At 44.8% G+C, this 19,528-nt stretch overlaps 1 protein-coding gene across 1 annotated transcript in view; it reads left to right on the plus strand.

Annotated features, from left to right (window-relative positions):
* Positions 1-16,581: 16,581 nt before the first annotated feature.
* The window catches only part of LOC141086566 (vasoactive intestinal polypeptide receptor 1-like), a 422,518-nt gene continuing 419,571 nt past the window's right edge, over positions 16,582-19,528 (plus strand). Inside the window, exon 1 of the mRNA XM_073572713.1 lies at positions 16,582-17,019. Coding sequence (XP_073428814.1) covers positions 16,936-17,019 — 84 coding nt within the window. The 5' untranslated portion in view covers positions 16,582-16,935. The remainder of the gene's footprint in view (positions 17,020-19,528) is intronic.

Below are 19,528 nucleotides of genomic sequence, written 5' to 3' on the forward strand. Positions count from 1 at the left end.
GCTATTATCTGAATAATTTCAAAACTATGGAGCTCTTGCTGATGTTTCAGACAGTTATTGAACCGGTATATATTTTGGAAAAGAGTACCACATGTTTCTCGAAAGCTACGGTGCCATCCTTCGACATCATTATTTGTTCGCTGTTGATCATTCTATGTTCGTTCATACACATTCCAGAATTGAACTGGAAACAAAGGTGCTTGACGTCCTCTGCGATTCATTCGACCGATATAGCTGTCTTCAAAATAGTTGGCAATAGGTATTGCTTCTTGTGGAAAGTCAGGATCTTCCACCAATTCTTCAAATGATTGCACAACATTCTGTGGTGGTAGAAAGGCCAGGGCAGGTATCATGCGTATCCAACGGGCAAATTCATGGTCACCTTGGTATTGCATCTTGAGTCCTTCATTTTGAACTTTATGCCAAACCGACTGTGATAGGTGGAAAAAGCAACCAGTCTTCACAAGGTTGGGGAATTCACTCTCAAATGCCTGTATTGCAGCTAGTTCAAAATCCAACATCAGGATGTCTGGCTGCAGTCCAGGCTGCAAGTTCTTCAGCTCTTGCAGCAACCTCTGGTATGTAGAACGGCTCTTGTCTGTCAGCAAGGTGTACACTACAGGAACAACAAGGCCGCTGTGGACTACATGGATTGTGTAAAGTTGCTTAAACAAGGCTGGTGTAGTGAAAAACATGCCATCAGCAAACCACTCTTTACTTTGTGCCAGTAGATGGAGATTGTCTCTTGTTCCAAATATCAACATACGGCTGTGTCCATTTCCTAATTTAAAATGAAAGTATTAGTAGAGGAAATAACAGCAAAGGGTAACAAGCAGCAGACAGAGTTTTGGGATAAATTTACCAAAAAAATATCCTAATCAGAAGACTCTGTTCATATCTCACATTAAATACTCACATTTTGCTCCAGATTTTCTGATTTCATAATAAAAAACTGAAGCAAAATCTAGTGTGAAGGGGCCAACCAATAGTTTTTTACAACATATATTGTCCCAGTGGAAAATTATATATTTTTGTTTAAAATTAAAATTACTTCCAAACTTGAAATAGGTCACATTTTTAGGGTACCTTTAGACCCTTCAACTAGACGGCCGTTCAGCACGGCCGATCGCCACTATGCTGAACGGGCCGTCTAGTTGACAGCCGCATCCAGATGCGGCGTGCGGCTGGACGTCTGAATGAACGACTGGGCGGTCCGCCCGCCTGAATGGGGCATTCCATTCAGGCGGATGGGCACGCTAGTCGTCGGGTGGGCAGCGCGGACGTTCGTGACGTCCGCGCTGCCTATGCTGTCTCATTGAGAGGATTGTGCAGGACGCAAAAAACGCCAGTAAAATCACCAGTGTGCTTTTGGCCTAAGGCATAACTGAATGGTCCATTAGGCTGGGGTCATATGCAGCATTAATGTGTAAATCCCATCCACATGCTGATGAAAAAATTTTGTTTACAAAAAAAAAACATGCAGTGCAGCATGTCAATGTATGCTGCCATTATACAAACAAAATTCCAGCCATTCAGACAAGGGGCTGAAATCCTGCACTAAAACCTGCACCTAAATCCATAGAGTTAAGTGAAGATTTTGATACAGAATTAGGGTACCACAATAGTGGCCACAATTGCAGGCACAAATAGATTCCTGTGGGATCTCCAATTGCTACCGCAATTACAGCCGCTGCGGAGATGCCGCTCCACAATCAGTGGGCAAGAGGCCTCAGGCTTTATCCAGACAAGCTGGATTTACAGGCGTATTCCGTGCTGTGTTTCCTGCCTGAAACCCGCCCTTTCATGTCTATGGTGCGGGTTACGGGCGGATCCCGGAAGGAATGGGAATGGGCAAGAGGGAAACCTCCCGAAAAATGCCTGCAAACCACGCCAAATACGCTCAGTTTAGGCCATAGCAGGGCATGGCCACGCCCATAGCAGAGCTTGGCCACGTCCCCTATTTGCAGAAGCGTTTTGCCAAAGCGCTTGCAAAGTGCTTAAAAAGTGCTAGGAAGCAGCAGGCAAAACGCATCTGCAAATCATGGCGTATCTCACCTGAGCTCCAGAGTTCAGCCCGACCTGTCCACGGATCTTCAGGACTGAACTACGAGAGCCGAGGAATCAGCCGGCGATGGCAGTTCAGTCCGTGCATGCCGCAGACAGGCGAGGCTGAACTCCGGGGCAGTATCCAGGACAGGTATGGCCAGTACAATGCTGCATATTTGGAATTAGTGTTGGCCGGTCCGATCACTGAAGATCGTAATTTATTACGGTTTTCAGGCTGATCGTTATTTTAAATTACGATCCGATTTGTAGCCAGATCATGATGATGATCTGAATTAGAAATCGGAATCCTCCGTAATCTGAAAACACTGTCCGGGCATACACTCCCGAACAGTGTGCGCATATATATATATATATACACACACACACTATACAGGTGTACAGCGTGTGTGCATATTTAGCTTTAGTAAATGGCTCCAGGCTGCGCTGTTAAAAAATAAACAAACCCAGTTACTCACCTCTTTCTCCAGTGTCCAGTACTGGCTCCGGCTCCTAGCCCAGCAGTGCAGGGAATCCCGAAATCCAGGCGGCGCATCGCCGCCTCTGTGCCTGCCGTACTATAACTACAGTGGAGAGTGATCCCAGGACCGCTCACTAGACGGTCCTGGGAAAGCACCACATCACGTCACAGAACAGCCCGGCACATGTGCAGAGGTGGTGATGCACAACCCAGAATGCATAGCATTGGGATTTCGGAATTCCCTGCACCGCCGGAGACAGCGCTGGACACCGGAGAGAGAGTTGAATAACTGGGTTTGTTTATTTTTTAACAGCGCATCTTGGGGCCATTATATATATGCAAGAAAGCTGGAAGAAGAGTGGCTCAACTGAGATTGTTGCTGAGGACTCAGTGTGCTGCTAGAGCAGGGGTTGGCCTCCGCCCGTACTTAACATGCATCCATGAAGAAAGACCTCCGCGCTCCTGAAGTCCTATACAAATCCTTTATTGCATTTCAAAGTTCCAAAAGTGCCAGACCACCATCACCCACCCACATATATGCATATATATACACACACACACTGTTCGGGCGTACAGTGTGCATATATATATATATATATATATATATCTACATCTAGCTCTGGAGATTGGATCTGAATTAATTCCAATCTTTCGGTATGATCAGCCCGATCTGATCCTATCTTTCCAGTGATCGGCCAACACTAGTTGGAATCAGTAGGCCTCACTACATTATATTACCCTCAAAGTTTCCCTTGAAGGCAAAAATCACATAGTATTTTATATCAGCACCTTATAGTGTAGCATTTTTCACATTTGTGCAAAATAAACTTTGCAATAATTATGCATAATGGAATTGTTTTAATACAATGTTAAATGGTTAAGTAGCTTACCAGAGTCATGCAGAAGGAACTGCTGCTGGACACCATCAATACTGATCTCCTGGAACTCGAGGGGGATAACAAGTTGATCAAGGGTTTGAGGTAACCTTGGGATATTGCCAAGTTGCCTTGCTAATCGTATTGTCCTCTTCAGTGATGCTTTCCTTGGGAGAAGTGCTGCAACATTAGAATGGGCTCCTGAAACGACGTCTGTGAGAATCTGTTCTGGTGTCTCCTGTGTTGTCCTTGCCCTGGTCACAGCCTCATTAACAAGTCGGATTGCTTCTGGTCTTGCAGCTTGTGCTGCGTGATTGTGAAGATTGACTACTTTCACAACTTCGCCAGATTCTTCATTGGTCCAAACACGTCCCTTGCAAGTCGACCGTTTTTCACATACCCAGATGGAATGAACATCGTCAGCGGTTCGTTTGGAAAATAAGTAAATGTGATTCTCATGGACCAACTTGCTCCTTCCACGTTTGGACAGAACTGAATTCATAGTTGTAGAAAGTGAATTGCTGTGGAAGCTGACTGATTTTTTGTGGCAGTACACTTCTCTCTTTGTGGAGATTTCAGACACTGCTATATTCTGATATACAGATGGAATAAAAGCTAGTCTAGGCTTTGGGGCTGGACGCTACGCACATGCACTTTCTTTATGGGTAAGCATGATCACTTTTCTGCAAAATTCCCCATGCCTTTTTTTGCACACAGCACTTTATTGCAAAGTATTTGCATGAATTCCCCATGCCTTGTGACATGCACTTTATCTAGCAACACTAGTTGTTTAAGTGTGAGACTTTTTTGCGTGGGCACCAGTTTTCATGCATTTTCTTGGGGCTTTGAAAACTTATTTTTTGTACTACTGCATTTACCATACATGTGCGGTGCATCCATCCCCTTCTCTTTGTAGTGTCATATCCGACATCTGATCATATAATTGTATTCTGTTATGTACACTTTTTATGCACCTGTATTAATAAAGAGCGAATAATTTTTGATATCATAACTAATTACTGTTATCGACTCCATGGCGCCATACTCCGTCTTCTATGTAGGTCTATACTTGTTACATCTGCAACAAAACTTGCAACAAAGCAGGTCAGTGCTTGGTCAGGTAAAAGTTCAAAATTGTTTAGATTTTAGGCCTCTTGCACACTGTAATTTTAGAGTGGTTTCACACTTGTGTTTGTGGCCGCCAGAGGTCGATCCGCTCTGGATCTGACATCCAGCTGACCCCAGGGCAATGCTGGCTGAATGCTGGCATTCCGCTTGCATTGCCCATAGAAGTGAACGGCTGGGTTCCGCGATCTGCAGACGCCCGTTCGCTTTCGTAATGCCGCATTCCGCTATCAGTGTCAGAACAAAAAGAAGAGCATTTTCTTCTTTTCGTTCCGCTGCAGGTTAGCGGAATGCGGCATTACAGAAGCGAACGGGCGGCCTGTAGTGCATATGTAGCGGAAGTGTGAAAGCACCCTTATGCTGCCACTGTTTTAGAACTCCAAAGCACGTGCTTTACTGGCATTTTTCAGAGCGCTTTTGTGAGCGCTCTCGGTAATGACCCATAAGATACAGGCTATTGATGAACGCTAAGTGCTCAAAAATAGCTCCTGTAATAAAATAAAAAGAGCTGGCCGAAACAACACCTCGCTTTTCTAGCCATTGACTTATCTACTATATAATTGTCTAAGGGTCACTTTCGTCTTTCTGTCTGTAACGTTTTATTCGTATATTCATTGGTCGCGGCGTCTGTCTGTCATGTAAATCCAAGTCGCTGATTGGTCTTGGCAAAACGCCCACGACCAATCAGCGACGGTCACAGTCTGCCATAAAAATGGCCGCTGCTTCACTGCCCTGCACTCACTGCTGACCGCTCACACAGGGTTAATGCCAGCATTAACAGATCGCGGTGTACCGCACTCCGTTAACGCTGCTATTAACCCTGTGTGACCAACTTTTCGCTATTGATGGTGCCTATGCAGCATCAATAGTGAAAAGATGTAATGTTAAAAATAATAATGATAAAAAAAAGTTATTCTCACCCCCTCCAACGTCGCGCTGTCCTCCGCGCCTCTCTCCAATGCACACCGTCCAGGACCTGCGATGATGTCACGGTCATGTGACCGCGACATCATCGCAGGTCCAACGCTTAGACCGGAAGTCACCGCCAGCACTGCAGAGAGGCGCGAGGACTTCAGGGCCCGTGGCTGATGTGAGTATATCTTTATTATTTTTTTTTAAACACGAATATAGTGCCCACATTCCTAGACTACGTGGACAGTGCAATATACTACGTGACCAGTGCAATATACTACGTTGGCTGGCCAATATACTATGTGCGCTGTGTAATTTACTATGTGCGCTGTGCAATTTACTATGTGGACTGTGCAATTTACTACGTGCGCTGTCCAAAATACTACGTCGGCTGTCCTATATACTACGTGGCCTGTACAATGTACTACGTGGACTGTCCAATATACTACATAACCTGTGCAACATACCACGTGGCTGTGCCTTCTAGAATACCCGATACATTAGAATCGGGCCACCATGTAGTATATTCAAAATTGGCAATCTTCTTAGCGATTTTCCAGTGCTTAGCACTTGGGAAAGTGGTTACTGTGAAAGCGGTCTTAGGGCTAAAACACAAGGCCAAAATTCCCTGCCTAATTTGGGACCGAAACATCTGGGGGCAAAAAGCAGGGGGTGAAACATCCGGGGGCGAACTGCTGTGGGCGAACTGCTGGGGACAAAACATCCGGGGGCGAACTGCTGGGGGCAAAACATCTGGGGGCGAACTGCTGGGGATGAAACATCCGGGGGCGAACTGCTGGGGGCGAAACATCCGGGGGTGAAACATCCGGGGGCGAACTGCTGGGGGTGAAACATCCGGGGGCGAACTGCTGGGGGCGAACTGCTGGGGGCGAAACATCCGGGGGCGAACTGCTGGGGGCGAACTGCTGGGGGCGAAACATCCGGGGGCGAACTGCTGGGGGCGAAACATCCGGGGGTGAACTGCTGGGGGCGAAACATCCGGGTACGAACTGCTGGGGGCGAACTGCTGGGGGGCGAAACATCCGGGGGTGAACTGCTGGAGGCGAACTGCTGGGGGCGAAACATCTGGGGGCGAACTGCTGGGGGCGAAACATCCGGGGGCGAACTGCTGGGGGCGAAACATCCGGGGGCGAACTGCTGGTGGCGAAACATCCGGGGGCGAACTGCTGGGGGTGAATCATCCGGGGGCGAAACATCCGGGGGCGAACTGCTGGGAGCGAAACATCCGGGGGCGAACTGCTGGGGGCGAAACATCCGGGGGCGAACTGCTGGGGGCGAAACATCCGGGGGCGAACTGCAGGGGGCGAAACATCCGGGGGCGAAACATCCGGGGGCGAAATGCTGGGGGCGAAACATCCGGGGGCGAACTGCTGGGGGCGAAACATCCGGGGGCGAACTGCTGGGGGCGAAACATCCGGGGGCGAAACATCCGGGGGCGAAACATCCGGGGGCGAACTGCTGGGGGCGAAACATCCGGGGGCGAACTGCTGGGGGCGAAACATCCGGGGGCGAACTGCTGGGGGCGAAACATCCGGGGGCGAAACATCCGGGGGCGAACTGCTGGGGGCGAAATGTGCGGGGGCGAAATGTGCGGGGGGCTAAACAACCTGGGGGCGAAATATTCGGGGGCGAAGTGTACCTGGGGGCGAACTGCTGGGGGCGAACTGCTGGGGGCGAAACTTCCTAAAACCCTCTACATCAGTGGTACACCAATATCTACTACTCTCTGCATCAGCAGTACACCAATATCTACTACTCTCTACATCAGTGGTACACCAATATCTACTACTCTCTACATCAGTGGTACACCAATATCTACTACTCTCTACATCAGTGGTACACCAATATCTACTACTTTCTACATCAGCAGTACACCAATATCTACTACTCTCTACATCACTAGTACACCAATATCTTTTACTTTCTACATCAGCAGTACACCAATGTCTACTACTCTCTGCATCAGTAGTACACCAATATCTATTACTCACTTACATGTGATGTTATTCTTTTTGACTATGTTGCTTATATTTTTTGATCAAGGTGTATCCCATAGTGTTTAAAACACAGCTTGGCAATCTATATACAGTGCCTTGCGAAAATATTCGGCTCCCTGGAACTTTTCAACCTTTTCCCACATATCATGCTTCAAACATAAAGATACCAAATGTAAATTTTTGGTGAAGAATCAACAACAAGTGGGACACAATTGTGAAGTTGAGCGAAATGTATTCGTTATTTTAATTTTTTGTGCAAATACAAAAACTGAAAAGTGGGGCGTGCAATATTATTCAGCCTTTAACTTAATACTTTGTTGCACCACCATTTGCTGCGATTACAGCTGTAAGCCGCTTGGGGTACGTCTCTATCAGTTTTGTACATGGAGAGACTGAAATTCTTGCCCATTCTTCCTTGGCAAACAGCTCGAGCTCAGTGAGGTTTGATGGAGATTGTTTGTGAACAGCAGTTTTCAGCTCTTTCCACAGATTCTCGATTGGATTCATGTCTGGACTTTGACTTGGCCATTCTAACACCTGGAACATTTATTTGTGAACCATTCCATTGTAGATTTTGCCTTATGTTTGGAATCATTGTCTTGTTGGAAGACAAATCTCTGTCCCAGTCTCAGGTCTTTTGCAGACTCCAACAGGATTTCTTCAAGAATGGTCCTGTATTTGGCTCCATCCATCTTCCCATCAATTTTATCCAGCTTCCCTGTCCCTGCTGAAGAAAAGCAGGCCCAAACCTTGATGCTGCCACCACCATGTTTGACAGTGGGGATGGTGTGTTCAGGGTGATGAGCTGTGTTGCCTTTACGCCAAACATATCATTTAATAATAATAATAATCTTTATTTATATAGCGCCAACATATTCCGCAGCGCTTTACAGTTTAACAGTTTCAAAACACAAGTCATAAGTAACAACGCTAACAATACAATAATTAAAGCAAAATAAGACGAAATAAGACGACCCTGCTCGTGAGAGCGTACAATCTACAATGAGGTGAGGGAGATACAGAGTACAGGTGTGTATTTACAATGGTGTATTTACAATGAAGGTCCAGCCATCTTGCAGGAGTGAAGGATAGATGGAGATAGTGAATGGGCTACGCACGCACACTTACACAGAGAATGACTTTGATTAGTGAATGTGATAGGCCGCTCTGAACAGGTGTGTTTTGAGGGAGCGCCTAAAACTATGCAAATTGTGGATAGTCCTGATTTCTTGGGGTAGAGCATTCCAGAGGATAGGAGCAGCACGAGAGAAGTCTTGGAGTCGGGAGTGGGAGGTACGGATTAGTGCAGAGGTTAGTCGAAAGTCGTTTGCAGAGCGCAGCGATCGGCTAGGCCGATAGACAGAAATGAGAGAAGAGATGTAAGGGGGTGCTGCACTGTGGAGAGCTTTGTGGGTGAGAACAAGTACTTTGAATTGGATCCTATAATGAATGGGCAGCCAATGTAAGGACTGGCGAAGAGCGGACGCGTCCGAGTACCGATTACCCAGATGGACGATCCTGGCTGCTGCATTGAGTATGGACTGGAGAGGGGATAGTCGAGTGACGGGGAGGCCAATTAATAGAGAGTTGCAGTAATCCAGGCGAGAGTGGATCAATGCAACAGTGAGGGTTTTTGTTGTTTCCATAGTGAGAAAAGGGCGGATTCTAGAGATGTTCTTTAGGTGTAAGCGGCAAGAGCGGGCAAGGGATTGTATATGGGATGTAAAGGAGAGATTGGTGTCAAACATAACACCCAGACAGCGCACCTGCTGCCGGGGTGTTATTGTGGTACCACCCACGGAGAAGGAAATGTCAGATTTAGGGAGGTTAGTAGACGGCGGGAGCAGAAGAAGTTCAGTTTTGGAGAGGTTGAGTTTCAGATAGAGAGCGGACATGATATTGGAGACTGCGGACAGACAGTCACTGGCGTTCTGTAGTACAGCGGGGGTAAGGTCGGGGGAAGACGTGTATAGTTGTGTGTCATCAGCATAAAGATGGTACTGAAAGCCAAATCTGCTGATGGTCTGTCCAATTGGGGCCGTGTAGAGAGAGAAAAGAAGGGGGCCAAGGACTGAGCCCTGAGGTACCCCGACAGCAAGAGGAAGAGGAGATGACGTGGAGCCAGAGAACAAAACACTGAAGAAGCGGTCAGAGAGATAGGAAGAGAACCAGGAGAGTGCAGTGTCCTTAATGCCTAGTGACTGGAGCCTAGAGAGTAGGAGATGGTGGTCAACAGTATCGAAAGCTGCAGATAGGTCAAGAAGAATGAGCAGAGAGTGGTCACCGTTACGTTTTGCTGTCAGAAGGTCATTGGTCACTTTGATGAGTGCAGTTTCAGTCGAATGTAGGGGGCGGAAGCCGGACTGTGAAGGGTCTAGAAGGGAGTGAATGGAGAGGTAACGGGTAAGGCGGGAGTAAACTAGGCGTTCCAAAAGTTTAGAGATGAAGGGGAGATTGGAGACTGGTCTGTAGTTGTTTGTGCAGGATGGGTCGAGAGCAGGTTTCTTTAGTAGTGGAGTAACGATGGCGTGTTTGAAGGAGGATGGGAAAATGCCCGAGGAGAGGGAGAGATTAAAGATTGTAGTTAGGTGGGTTGTGACGACTGGAGAGAGAGACTGGAGGAGATTTGAGGGAATGGGGTCGGTAGTGCATGTAGTCGGACGAGAAGAAGAGAGGAGTCTGGAGACTTCTTCTTCTGTTATGGGATCAAATGTGGAGAGTGAGCCAGGGGAGATGTAGGAAGGGATGGGAGTCACAGCAATTGGTGGTTGGGAGCAGATTTCTTGACGGATATTATCTATTTTTTCTGTAAAGTGGGAGGCCAGGTCATCAGCACAAATGTCTGTGATAGGGGCTTGTGCTTTTGGCCTGAGGAGGGAGTGAAAAGTGTCAAAAAGTTTCTTGGGGTTGTTGGCTAGTGAGGAGATCAGGGAGGTGAAGTAGGTCTGTTTGGCAAGGTGAAGGGCAGTGTTATAGGTTCTTAACATAAATTTGAAGTGGATGAAGTCTTCTGGTGTGCGGGTTTTTCTCCATAGGCGTTCAGCACTCCTGGAGCATCGCTGGAGAAGTTGAGTTTGCGATGTGAGCCAGGGCTCTTTTACTCTGTGTTTGGAGGTTCTGAGGGTGAGGGGAGCTACTTGGTCAAGGGTGCTTCTAAGAGTGTCATTGTAGTGATGAACAGCCAGATTAGGACAGGAAAGAGAGGAGATTGGGGACAGAAATGAGTGTAGGGAATCTGAAAGTGTCTGAGGGTTAATAGCTTGTAGATTTCTGACTGTGTGGTAGGTAGGAATGAGCTGGGGTGGGCGAGGATTTGTGAGCGTGAAGGAGAGAATGTTGTGGTCAGAGAGTGGAAGCGGTGAGTTGTTTAGGTGGGAGATTGAACAGAGCCGGCAGAAGACCAGATCAAGGGTGTTACCGTCCTTATGTGTCTCAGAGGTTGAAAGCTGTGAGAGGCCTAGAGAGGTGGTTAGTGATAGAAGCTGGGATGCAGATGTGGAATTAGGGCTGTTAATGGGGATGTTGAAGTCTCCCAGGATGAGGGTTGGTAGTTCTGAGGACATGAAGTGTGGCAGCCAGGCTGAAAAGTGGTCAAGGAAGAGGGTGGGTGAGCCTGGGGGCCGGTATATGACCGCTACCCTGAGGGAGAGGGGACGGAAGAGCCTGATGGTGTGGACCTCAAAAGAAGGGAATAAGAGTGATGGGACTGGGGGGATGACCTGGAAAGTGCATTGTGGGGACAGGAGTATGCCAACTCCACCACCAGGTCTGTTTGTGGGTCTCGGGGAGTGAGAGAATTGTAAGCCACCGTAGGAAATGGCAGCAGGAGAGACAGTGTCAGAATCCTGAATCCAGGTTTCAGTGAGGGCCAACAGATTAAGAGAGTTGTTCAGAAAGTAGTTAGCATTGTTGCCAAAAAGTTCAGCTTTGGTTTCATCTGACCAGAGCACCTTCTTCCACATGTTTGGTGTGTCTCCCAGGTGGCTTGTTGCAAACTTTAAACAACACCTTTTATGGATATCTTTGAGAAATGGCTTTCTTGTTGCCACTCTTCCATAAAGGCCAGATTTGTACAGTGTACGACTGATTGTTGTCCTATGGACAGACTGTCCCTCCTCAGCTGTAGATCTCTGCAGTTCATCCAGAGTGATCAAGGGCCTCTTGGCTGCATCTCTGATCATTCTTCTCCTTGTTTGAGATGAAAGTTTAGAGGGACGGCCGGGTCTTGGTAGATCTACAGTGGTATGATACGCCTTCCATTTCAATATGATCACTTGCACAGTGCTCCTTGGGATGTTTAAAGTTTTGGAAATCATTTTGTATCCAAATCCGGCTTTAACCTTCTCCACAACAGTATCGCAGACCTGCCTGTTGTTTTCCTTGGTCTTTATGATGCTCTCTGTGCTTCAAACAGAACCCTGAGACTATCACAGAGCAGGTGCATTTATACAGAGACTTGATTACACACAAGTGGATTATATTTATCATCATTAGTCATTTAGGACAACATTGGATCATTCAGAGATCCACAATGAACTTCTGGAGTGAGTTTGCTGCACTAAAAGTAAAGGGGCCGAATAATATTGCACTCCCCACTTTTCAGTTTTTATATTTCCACAAAAATTTAAAATAACCAATTGTGTCTAATTGTAACTAATTGTGTCCCTCTTGTTGTTGATTCTTCACCAAAAATTTACATTTGGTATCTTTATGTTTGAAGCATAATATGTGGGAAAAGGTTGAAAAGTTCCAGGGAGCCAAATACTTTTGCAAGGCACTGTATTTACCATTATGCATATGATACTACCGTTTGTAGTATTGTGTTAGTCCCTGCTCTGAGGACAGCAGCCTCTGTACTATTACTAGTTTGTACGATTATCTATTTTAACTTTTTACAAATAAAAAAGTGTTTTTACTAGGCTATATATACTATTTGGTTTTTTTACCCTCCTATTGTGTACTAGAGTATATTATGCCCAAAAATAAAATTTTACTAAATATCAAAAAACAATTCATAATTTAATACACAATGAATATGTAAAAGCAAGGCTCTGTGATTTACAATCACTACACTATTAAACTAGTCAAATTACATACAGTAAAGCTGTAAAGATACAGTATATATCGCATGATAGAAAATACTGTGTAGCTTAAGGGGAAGTATTTCTCATACAAGATTAAGTGTCACAAATATACAACAGTAAAACTAGAGATGCTGACTTACATTGTAGCTGGATTAGGTACGTGTCCCTACTGACCCAACACACATTTTGTTCTTCGTCAGGAGTAGCCAGTAGTCATTATATGAGTAGTACACCATTATCTACTACTCTCTACATCACTTGACGTTCGACTCCTCTTCTTTTTTGGGTCAGGTACCTGCGTTCAGACCCAGGTTTCCTTGACCTCGATTCTTCTCACATACACGGTCAAGTGCGCTCCCTGAGGCACGTAAACCATGGCCAGATTTGCCATCACTTCTGGCAATCAACAACTTTGCCTTCGGCCAAGGCTTCACAAGAGCTGAAACCTGTTTCTCCACTGGGACTTCTGATTCTATCTTTCAGGGGCGTGGCTACTTTGGGTGCGGCCACTTCCTTGTGCGGCTGGATAACTGCCGGCTCATCCGTCCCTGTAGTATGGGACCAAACCAGCCCCACGGTCCATCTTCCTTCAGGAACTGGACATGTTCACCTTCCTATAAACTTTGCTCCCGCCAGATGGATCCAGCATTGACATAGACTTGACACAGAGTAGATGTTACTGGTGGGCCCTTAGCACCAGTGTAAGGTGCCAGAGGGTGGTAGCCGTGGTCCAGCTGTTACTCCATGTTGCCCTGCCACTTTACACGAAATTCATGTCCCAGCCCCAGTGTGCTGTCTATTGTAGGGTGCTTTACACTCACTTGCACACCACAGGGCTCCCCTATCCTCTAGTCTCCATCTTCAGGAACAGCCGCACATACGTCAGGGGCACCCAGTTCATTTCAACATTCAACAGTTTACTGGACAGTTCAAGTACATCAGATTGTAACACTCAGTATCGGGCCCAGCACCCTCCAGTTCCTGTTTCAGTAATACGATACATTTTCTGCTTCACTTTCAGTTCCACCTTGACTAACCCTACTTTTACTGGTTCCTTCAGGCCCAGTGACCTCCCGTCCGGCGCTGCAGTATTGATGAGATCCGTTACCTCACGTGGTTCCATGTCCATCTTCCTCCATTGCACCTGTTTCAAGCCTTAGGCCTCTTTCACACATCCGTTTGTCTCCATCAGTCAAAATCCGCTGTTTTGCCAAAAAAACGGATCCGCCATTTTTCATGGCGGATCCGTTTTTTTCCCATTGACTTGCATTATTGGCGGATCTTGACGGATGGTCATCCGTTGGATCTGTTTTTTTGGAGACCCGCCAAAATTTTGGCGTCCGCTGACATGACTGGACGAACCATGAAACGTTTTTTTGCCTGGCCGGATCCACATTTTTCACTGTGCATGCCCGGAAGAATTACCTTTGGCAGAAATTTAACCCTAAACCCGGTTCTGGCGGCTGAAAATCTCTCTCTCTCTCCTTATTCCAGACACGGTTCCTTTAAAATTCTACCTTACACGGATCCGTCAAAACAACGGTCCGGTGCCACCCGTTTTTTTCAATCCGTCTACGGGATCCGTTTTCCGCCATTTTGGCGGATTTCGACTCAGCAGAAAAACAGATGTGTGAAACAGACCTTAGGCTCTAGATATTGCAGGAATGTCTGCAGGGAGTCTTGTAAGGTCTCATACTGCCCAATACAACATGCATTCTTCTTGCCGTCAGCCCACTGCACCTTCAACTTCAAGAATCAGGAAGTGCCTGCTTTTCCCTAGCAATACCCCTCTCCCACTGTGGATTAGTCCCAAAATTATAACTGTATTATATACTATTCAGATCACCTATGCATTCATAAGGCCTATCACCAGGTACGGACTGGGGCTGAAATTCAGTCCTGGCATTTGAAATGACACAGGCCCATGAACCAGATGGGATATATTACTAATATTACCCTGGATGAAGGAAAGGAAGATTTTCTACAAGACCAATATGTCTAATGATACCCGTGGTCTGCTGGAGTAAGTGATTGAGTCAGCGACTGTGCTCCATCACAACTCTTTACAGTATGGGTATCTTGAGAACACCGGTTCTGCTAACAACCTAGTAGGCAAGGCAACCCATGACCAGACAGACCCTTCTGGCATTTACCAGAATTGCCAGATGGCCAGTCCAGCCCTGTCTATCACTATCTATTGCACTCTAATCCTAGTCTATGTCTTGCACTGTGCTTACCCTGCTACTCACATTGTACATTAACTCTTTACTTTACTTATACACTGTACATTAACACATCACAATACAATGTAAAACCGCATTACGCTGAACACATGATGCGATTGTTGTCTTCAGGGGCAGGAACAAGACATTACAGTCCACACCCTTGCACCAGTACAACATAGGGTATCTGGATCCTCGTCCTGGAGCAGAGTTGTGCATTCATAGCCACCACGCCATTAATTGTCTGTGGGACTGCCAGAATTAGCCAAGTGCTTTTCTTTGCTAACCCATACGGAATGAATGTCGAGGCCAAGGATGCGCACCTTTGTTCCATTGAGGACAGGGATGTAGAGACCTATTGTTAGGGTTCCAAAGTCCTATTCTTAGGATCGCTGGGGTTCTCAGCAGAAGGATTCTATGAAATCAGCAAGTTATCCCCTTTGCCAATTTTTTAGCATAGACATAGAGGACACATGATAACATTCTGGCTTCCTACAGTCACCTCTGCAGAGTCATTAGTAGCTGAATGTGTACTGTATTATTGTTAAAGGGAATCTGGTCACCAGGTTTCTGCTATCTCATCTGAGAGCAGAATGATATGGAGGCAGAAACCCTGATTCTAATGATGTATCACTTACCGTTTTTTGCGGCGGTTTTGAAAAAAATTGTTTTTTTCTCCTGCAGATCTACCAGTTCTCTGGATGCTGGGCAGTGTATAATTTGCCTACACCACTAATATGCTGCTTTCTTTGTACACTGTGCATAGGCATAAAGCAGCCAATCAGTGGTGGGGGCATGGTTTTATGAATATAGAGGACCCTATAGTAGCAGGTTTATTAGACCTTTATTGATAATCTCCTGCTGATATAACAACAATTTTACCATATTTACAATTGGGCCAGTAAGTGACTCAAGGCTGGAATCAGAGTCTCTCTCTATACGTCATGCAGCTCACAGATTGGGCAGCAAAAACTTGGTGTCAGATACCCTTCAGTACACATGGATTTGGACATGGAGTTTTATATTTAATTTTTTTTCTCTCCATATGTTCAGAGCCATACATTTTTTTTAGTTCTCTGTTGAAGTGGTCGTATGTAGCCTTGTTTTTTTTTACGGGACAATTCATGTTATATATATAAAAAAAATATATATAAATAACTACTACTTTTTTTGTTTTTGCATTGAGAAATTTCTGGCATTGTTTTTTTTTTAATCTTGTGTTTACCATGTGGAATCAATGACACAATAACGTTAATGCTAATGCTGCAGGTCCTTAGGTTACAGTCGTATTCTAATTATTTAGTAATATATGACAGCTTTTTTATTTTATTTTTCCACAATTAAAAACTATAAAACATATTTTCTGTTGATGCATTCATATAACCATACACTGTGGGAGAACTTGTTTTTTTTTTCGCGACCTTTAATAGTTTTTATTAGTGTAATTTTTTTCTCAAAATGTGCACCTTCCCTGTACATTTTTCCAACTGGGGCTCCCGTGTCAGTCTTCACTGTACATATAATAAATTCCATTTTTGTTCTGCAAACTTAGCTACATTCTAATAAGCTGAAAAAAAAAAATATTCAAAGAAACAATGCAGAAAAAAAGATGAAAATCCAGAGCTTCACCTCCTCTTCCTTCAATATATGAACAGCTTCACTCATCATTTATGTCCAGAAGATCAAGTCAGTCAATACTTTGTGCAATCTAAAATGGTTATTAGGATGCAGCCACCTCTTCGCACGGCTCACGGGGGGAAATCGCTAAATTCTCACATCCTCTGTCTTAGCTCTTCACTCTCCAGAGACATTTCACTGAGGTAAGGAGGCAGATGAGGAGCTCTCAGATGCTGTGACCAGAGAATAGATACATTCAATTGAGAAGGATTAGGAAGGAGGAGATAGCCCAGCATCCTGGGAGGAGGAGATAGCTCTACCTGGGCTGAGATGACAGCTGGAGCATTCCAGGGAAGGACCAGGCACAGGAGAGATGTATCTGGAGAACCACCTAAAGCTTTCATTAATTAAAGGAGAATCAAATAATTGTTCTTCATGACTTACTTTATGTAGAACATCCTCTATTCACTTTGACTTTCGACATTGAGTTCTACATTTACTATTGATACAAGGACTTACAGGAACATTACCTGCAGAAGACCACACTGTCCTCCTGACATGTCTCACCCTCTACCATCAAATTACTTCCAAAGAGTCCATGGGAATATCTATTTTCTTCTTCTGTTGCTCTCTTTCGGGGTGGTAAGTTCCTGATACTCTTCTTAGCATTCTTGTATCGGTGCATTATATGTGTGGGTGTTCTACCTCTCTTAACCCCTTACGGGAAGAGTTGGAAGCCACAATGAACTTGGGAGGTTAGTCGATATCAATTAGGTCAGGACTTGAGGGTTGTCTATTCCTTGACCTTCCTGGAGTAAGTAACTTCGTAAAAGGTGTATTAAAGGAGAACACAACACACACACTATTTGCTGCAATGTTAAAATATTATGTATGATGAGAATCCTACTAATTAACACCCAGTGCTTCCTTAAAGGAATTGTATGAGAGGAGAGGATTAAAGGGGATGTCCAGTGAAATCAAGTTATCATGTATACATGGGAGAGGTGTTAGCTTGCTGATCGGTGGGGTTCCGACTGCTGGGACCTGTACTGATCGACAGATCGTGGAGTTTTTATCCCCAGTGGGTCATTGTTACAAAATGGCAGGGCAGGTGGAATACATGAGCACTACTCCATTCATTCTTTATGGGGCTGCGGAAAAAAAAGCTGCTCGGCTGCCCCATAGGGAATGAATAAAGCGGTAGTTAAGCATGCGCATTGTTGCTTTATACTATTGGGGGCTAAGAGTTCCCCATTCTGCCAATTAGTGAGGGTCCCAGCAGTCAACCTATACTAATCAACAAGTTACCACCTATCCACTGGTCAGGTGATACAATGTCTTCATCGGACAATCCCTTTAAGTTATTCTTTTGCAGAAATAATGACATATGGCTGTGAACCTTTTATCTACAAACGGTGCCATTATTTTCCATAGACTGTGGCCCCCTATTCATCAAGCATTTTTAGCCAGAATTGTGGTGTAAAAGTGTCTGAAATTTTGCATGTTTTTTTGTACTACTTGAAGTTGTGCAAAAATTTGACAACTTTTGACTTCTTTTTACTCCAGTCCCTGCCCTTTCTACCAGCTTTTTGAAAAGTTGGCATAGTTTAAACGAGATTGCCAAGCTTGCCTGACCAATTCTTCATCATTTACGCCATAATTATAAATATACATTTAACACGAAAAAACAATAGGTTATTTTCTAATGATAGCTTTCCTTTAATAGATGCATGCTTTTAATTAATTTGCGCATAATGCATCAGCACTCCCTTTATTAAGACTGGCGTACAAAATGACAATCCTAATGAATCAGGACCTATGTCCGGTTTTGCAGCTCAGTAATAGACAAGTGAAGAAGAGAGCTGAACTGCAATACCAGACACAACCCTTGGATAAGAGTGGAGCTGGTTCTAGAAAATCACAAACATCCCCAGGTGAGGCAATAAATGTTAAGTCAATGAAGGTCCACACTCTGGATTCCCCCACTTTTACTAGAATAACAGCCCCCAGTTCCTTGTTCCCTGTCCACAGACACAGTAATAGAGCAGCAGTAGAGCATGCACTTCGAGAGCAAAGGAAAAGCCGCCATGGAGGAGTAATAGTTGACCATAAACTTAACCTTCAGAATTCCAAGACTCATTAGCCAGGACAGTAGGAAGGATCTCTAAGGCTACTGAAAGAGGACTTGTCACCAGAAGAAAAGTGGCCAGTTTTTGCTCATACTTTATTCCCAATGCTGACCTCCCTTAATTTTTCCATTTTTGTTTCTTTAATTCCACAAATTTAGTTCTAGAGATAAGGGCATTTTTATTTTTGTCTATTTTTCGTGGTCTTTACAAAGGGTGGGATAACAGATTATTTCTCGACAGCTCATAGACTACAAATATGTGGGCATTGCACACTTTATTCTGCACCGATGTTCTAAAATGTCGGTGTAGAATAAGCAGGTTGCAGGAGAGCATGCAGCTACGATGGTGGGGAGCCAACTGTCAGACACAGTCAGACACCCAAAAGACAAGGCAAACATGGTATATTGCCATGTGTGCCTTTTCGATCATTATATTTAAAACTCTGATCTAGCACTTATGTGTACAGATTAAGGAGCACTGACCGTGCTTCCTCCTCTGTACCCAGTGGTCATGTGATCGCTGGGTGTAGGGAGGGAACATGAACTGGTAGGTCTTAAGAGAGCTAGTCAGCTCTGCAGGTAGGAGGTTGAATTTCCACTGTGATAGGGACTCCCATACCAACCCCAGTTACAGGGGAAACCAGAAACAAAATGCAGAAACGCCTCCAAAAATGTCTGTAAAGACCGTATTGGGTGGGCATGTGGGAGAGTGGGTTGCAGGCACAGTATGTGAAATAAATTTAAAAAAACTAAAAATAAAAAGACAAGAAAAATAAAATAAATCAAAACTAAAAAAACACTGCCAGTCCAAATAGCTGTTTCAAGCCCAGGTCCCTTTGAAAGAAAACATGTCCATTATATAAAAATCATTTATATGTAAGGTGGAATGCAATCTAAAATGTTCTATTTTTAGTTGTCTTTTATGGTCATAAAAGATATAAAAAATGTGGTTTCCTATTATTCTTTGCAATTTGTCCTGATATAAGCAAAAAAAAGAACATAAAAATTATGTAAAAATTAAGC

Source organism: Dendrobates tinctorius, unplaced genomic scaffold (assembly GCF_039654945.1).
Source record: "Dendrobates tinctorius isolate UK_male_01 unplaced genomic scaffold, ASM3965494v1 ptg000032l, whole genome shotgun sequence".
Taxonomy (NCBI): Eukaryota; Metazoa; Chordata; class Amphibia; order Anura; family Dendrobatidae; genus Dendrobates; species Dendrobates tinctorius.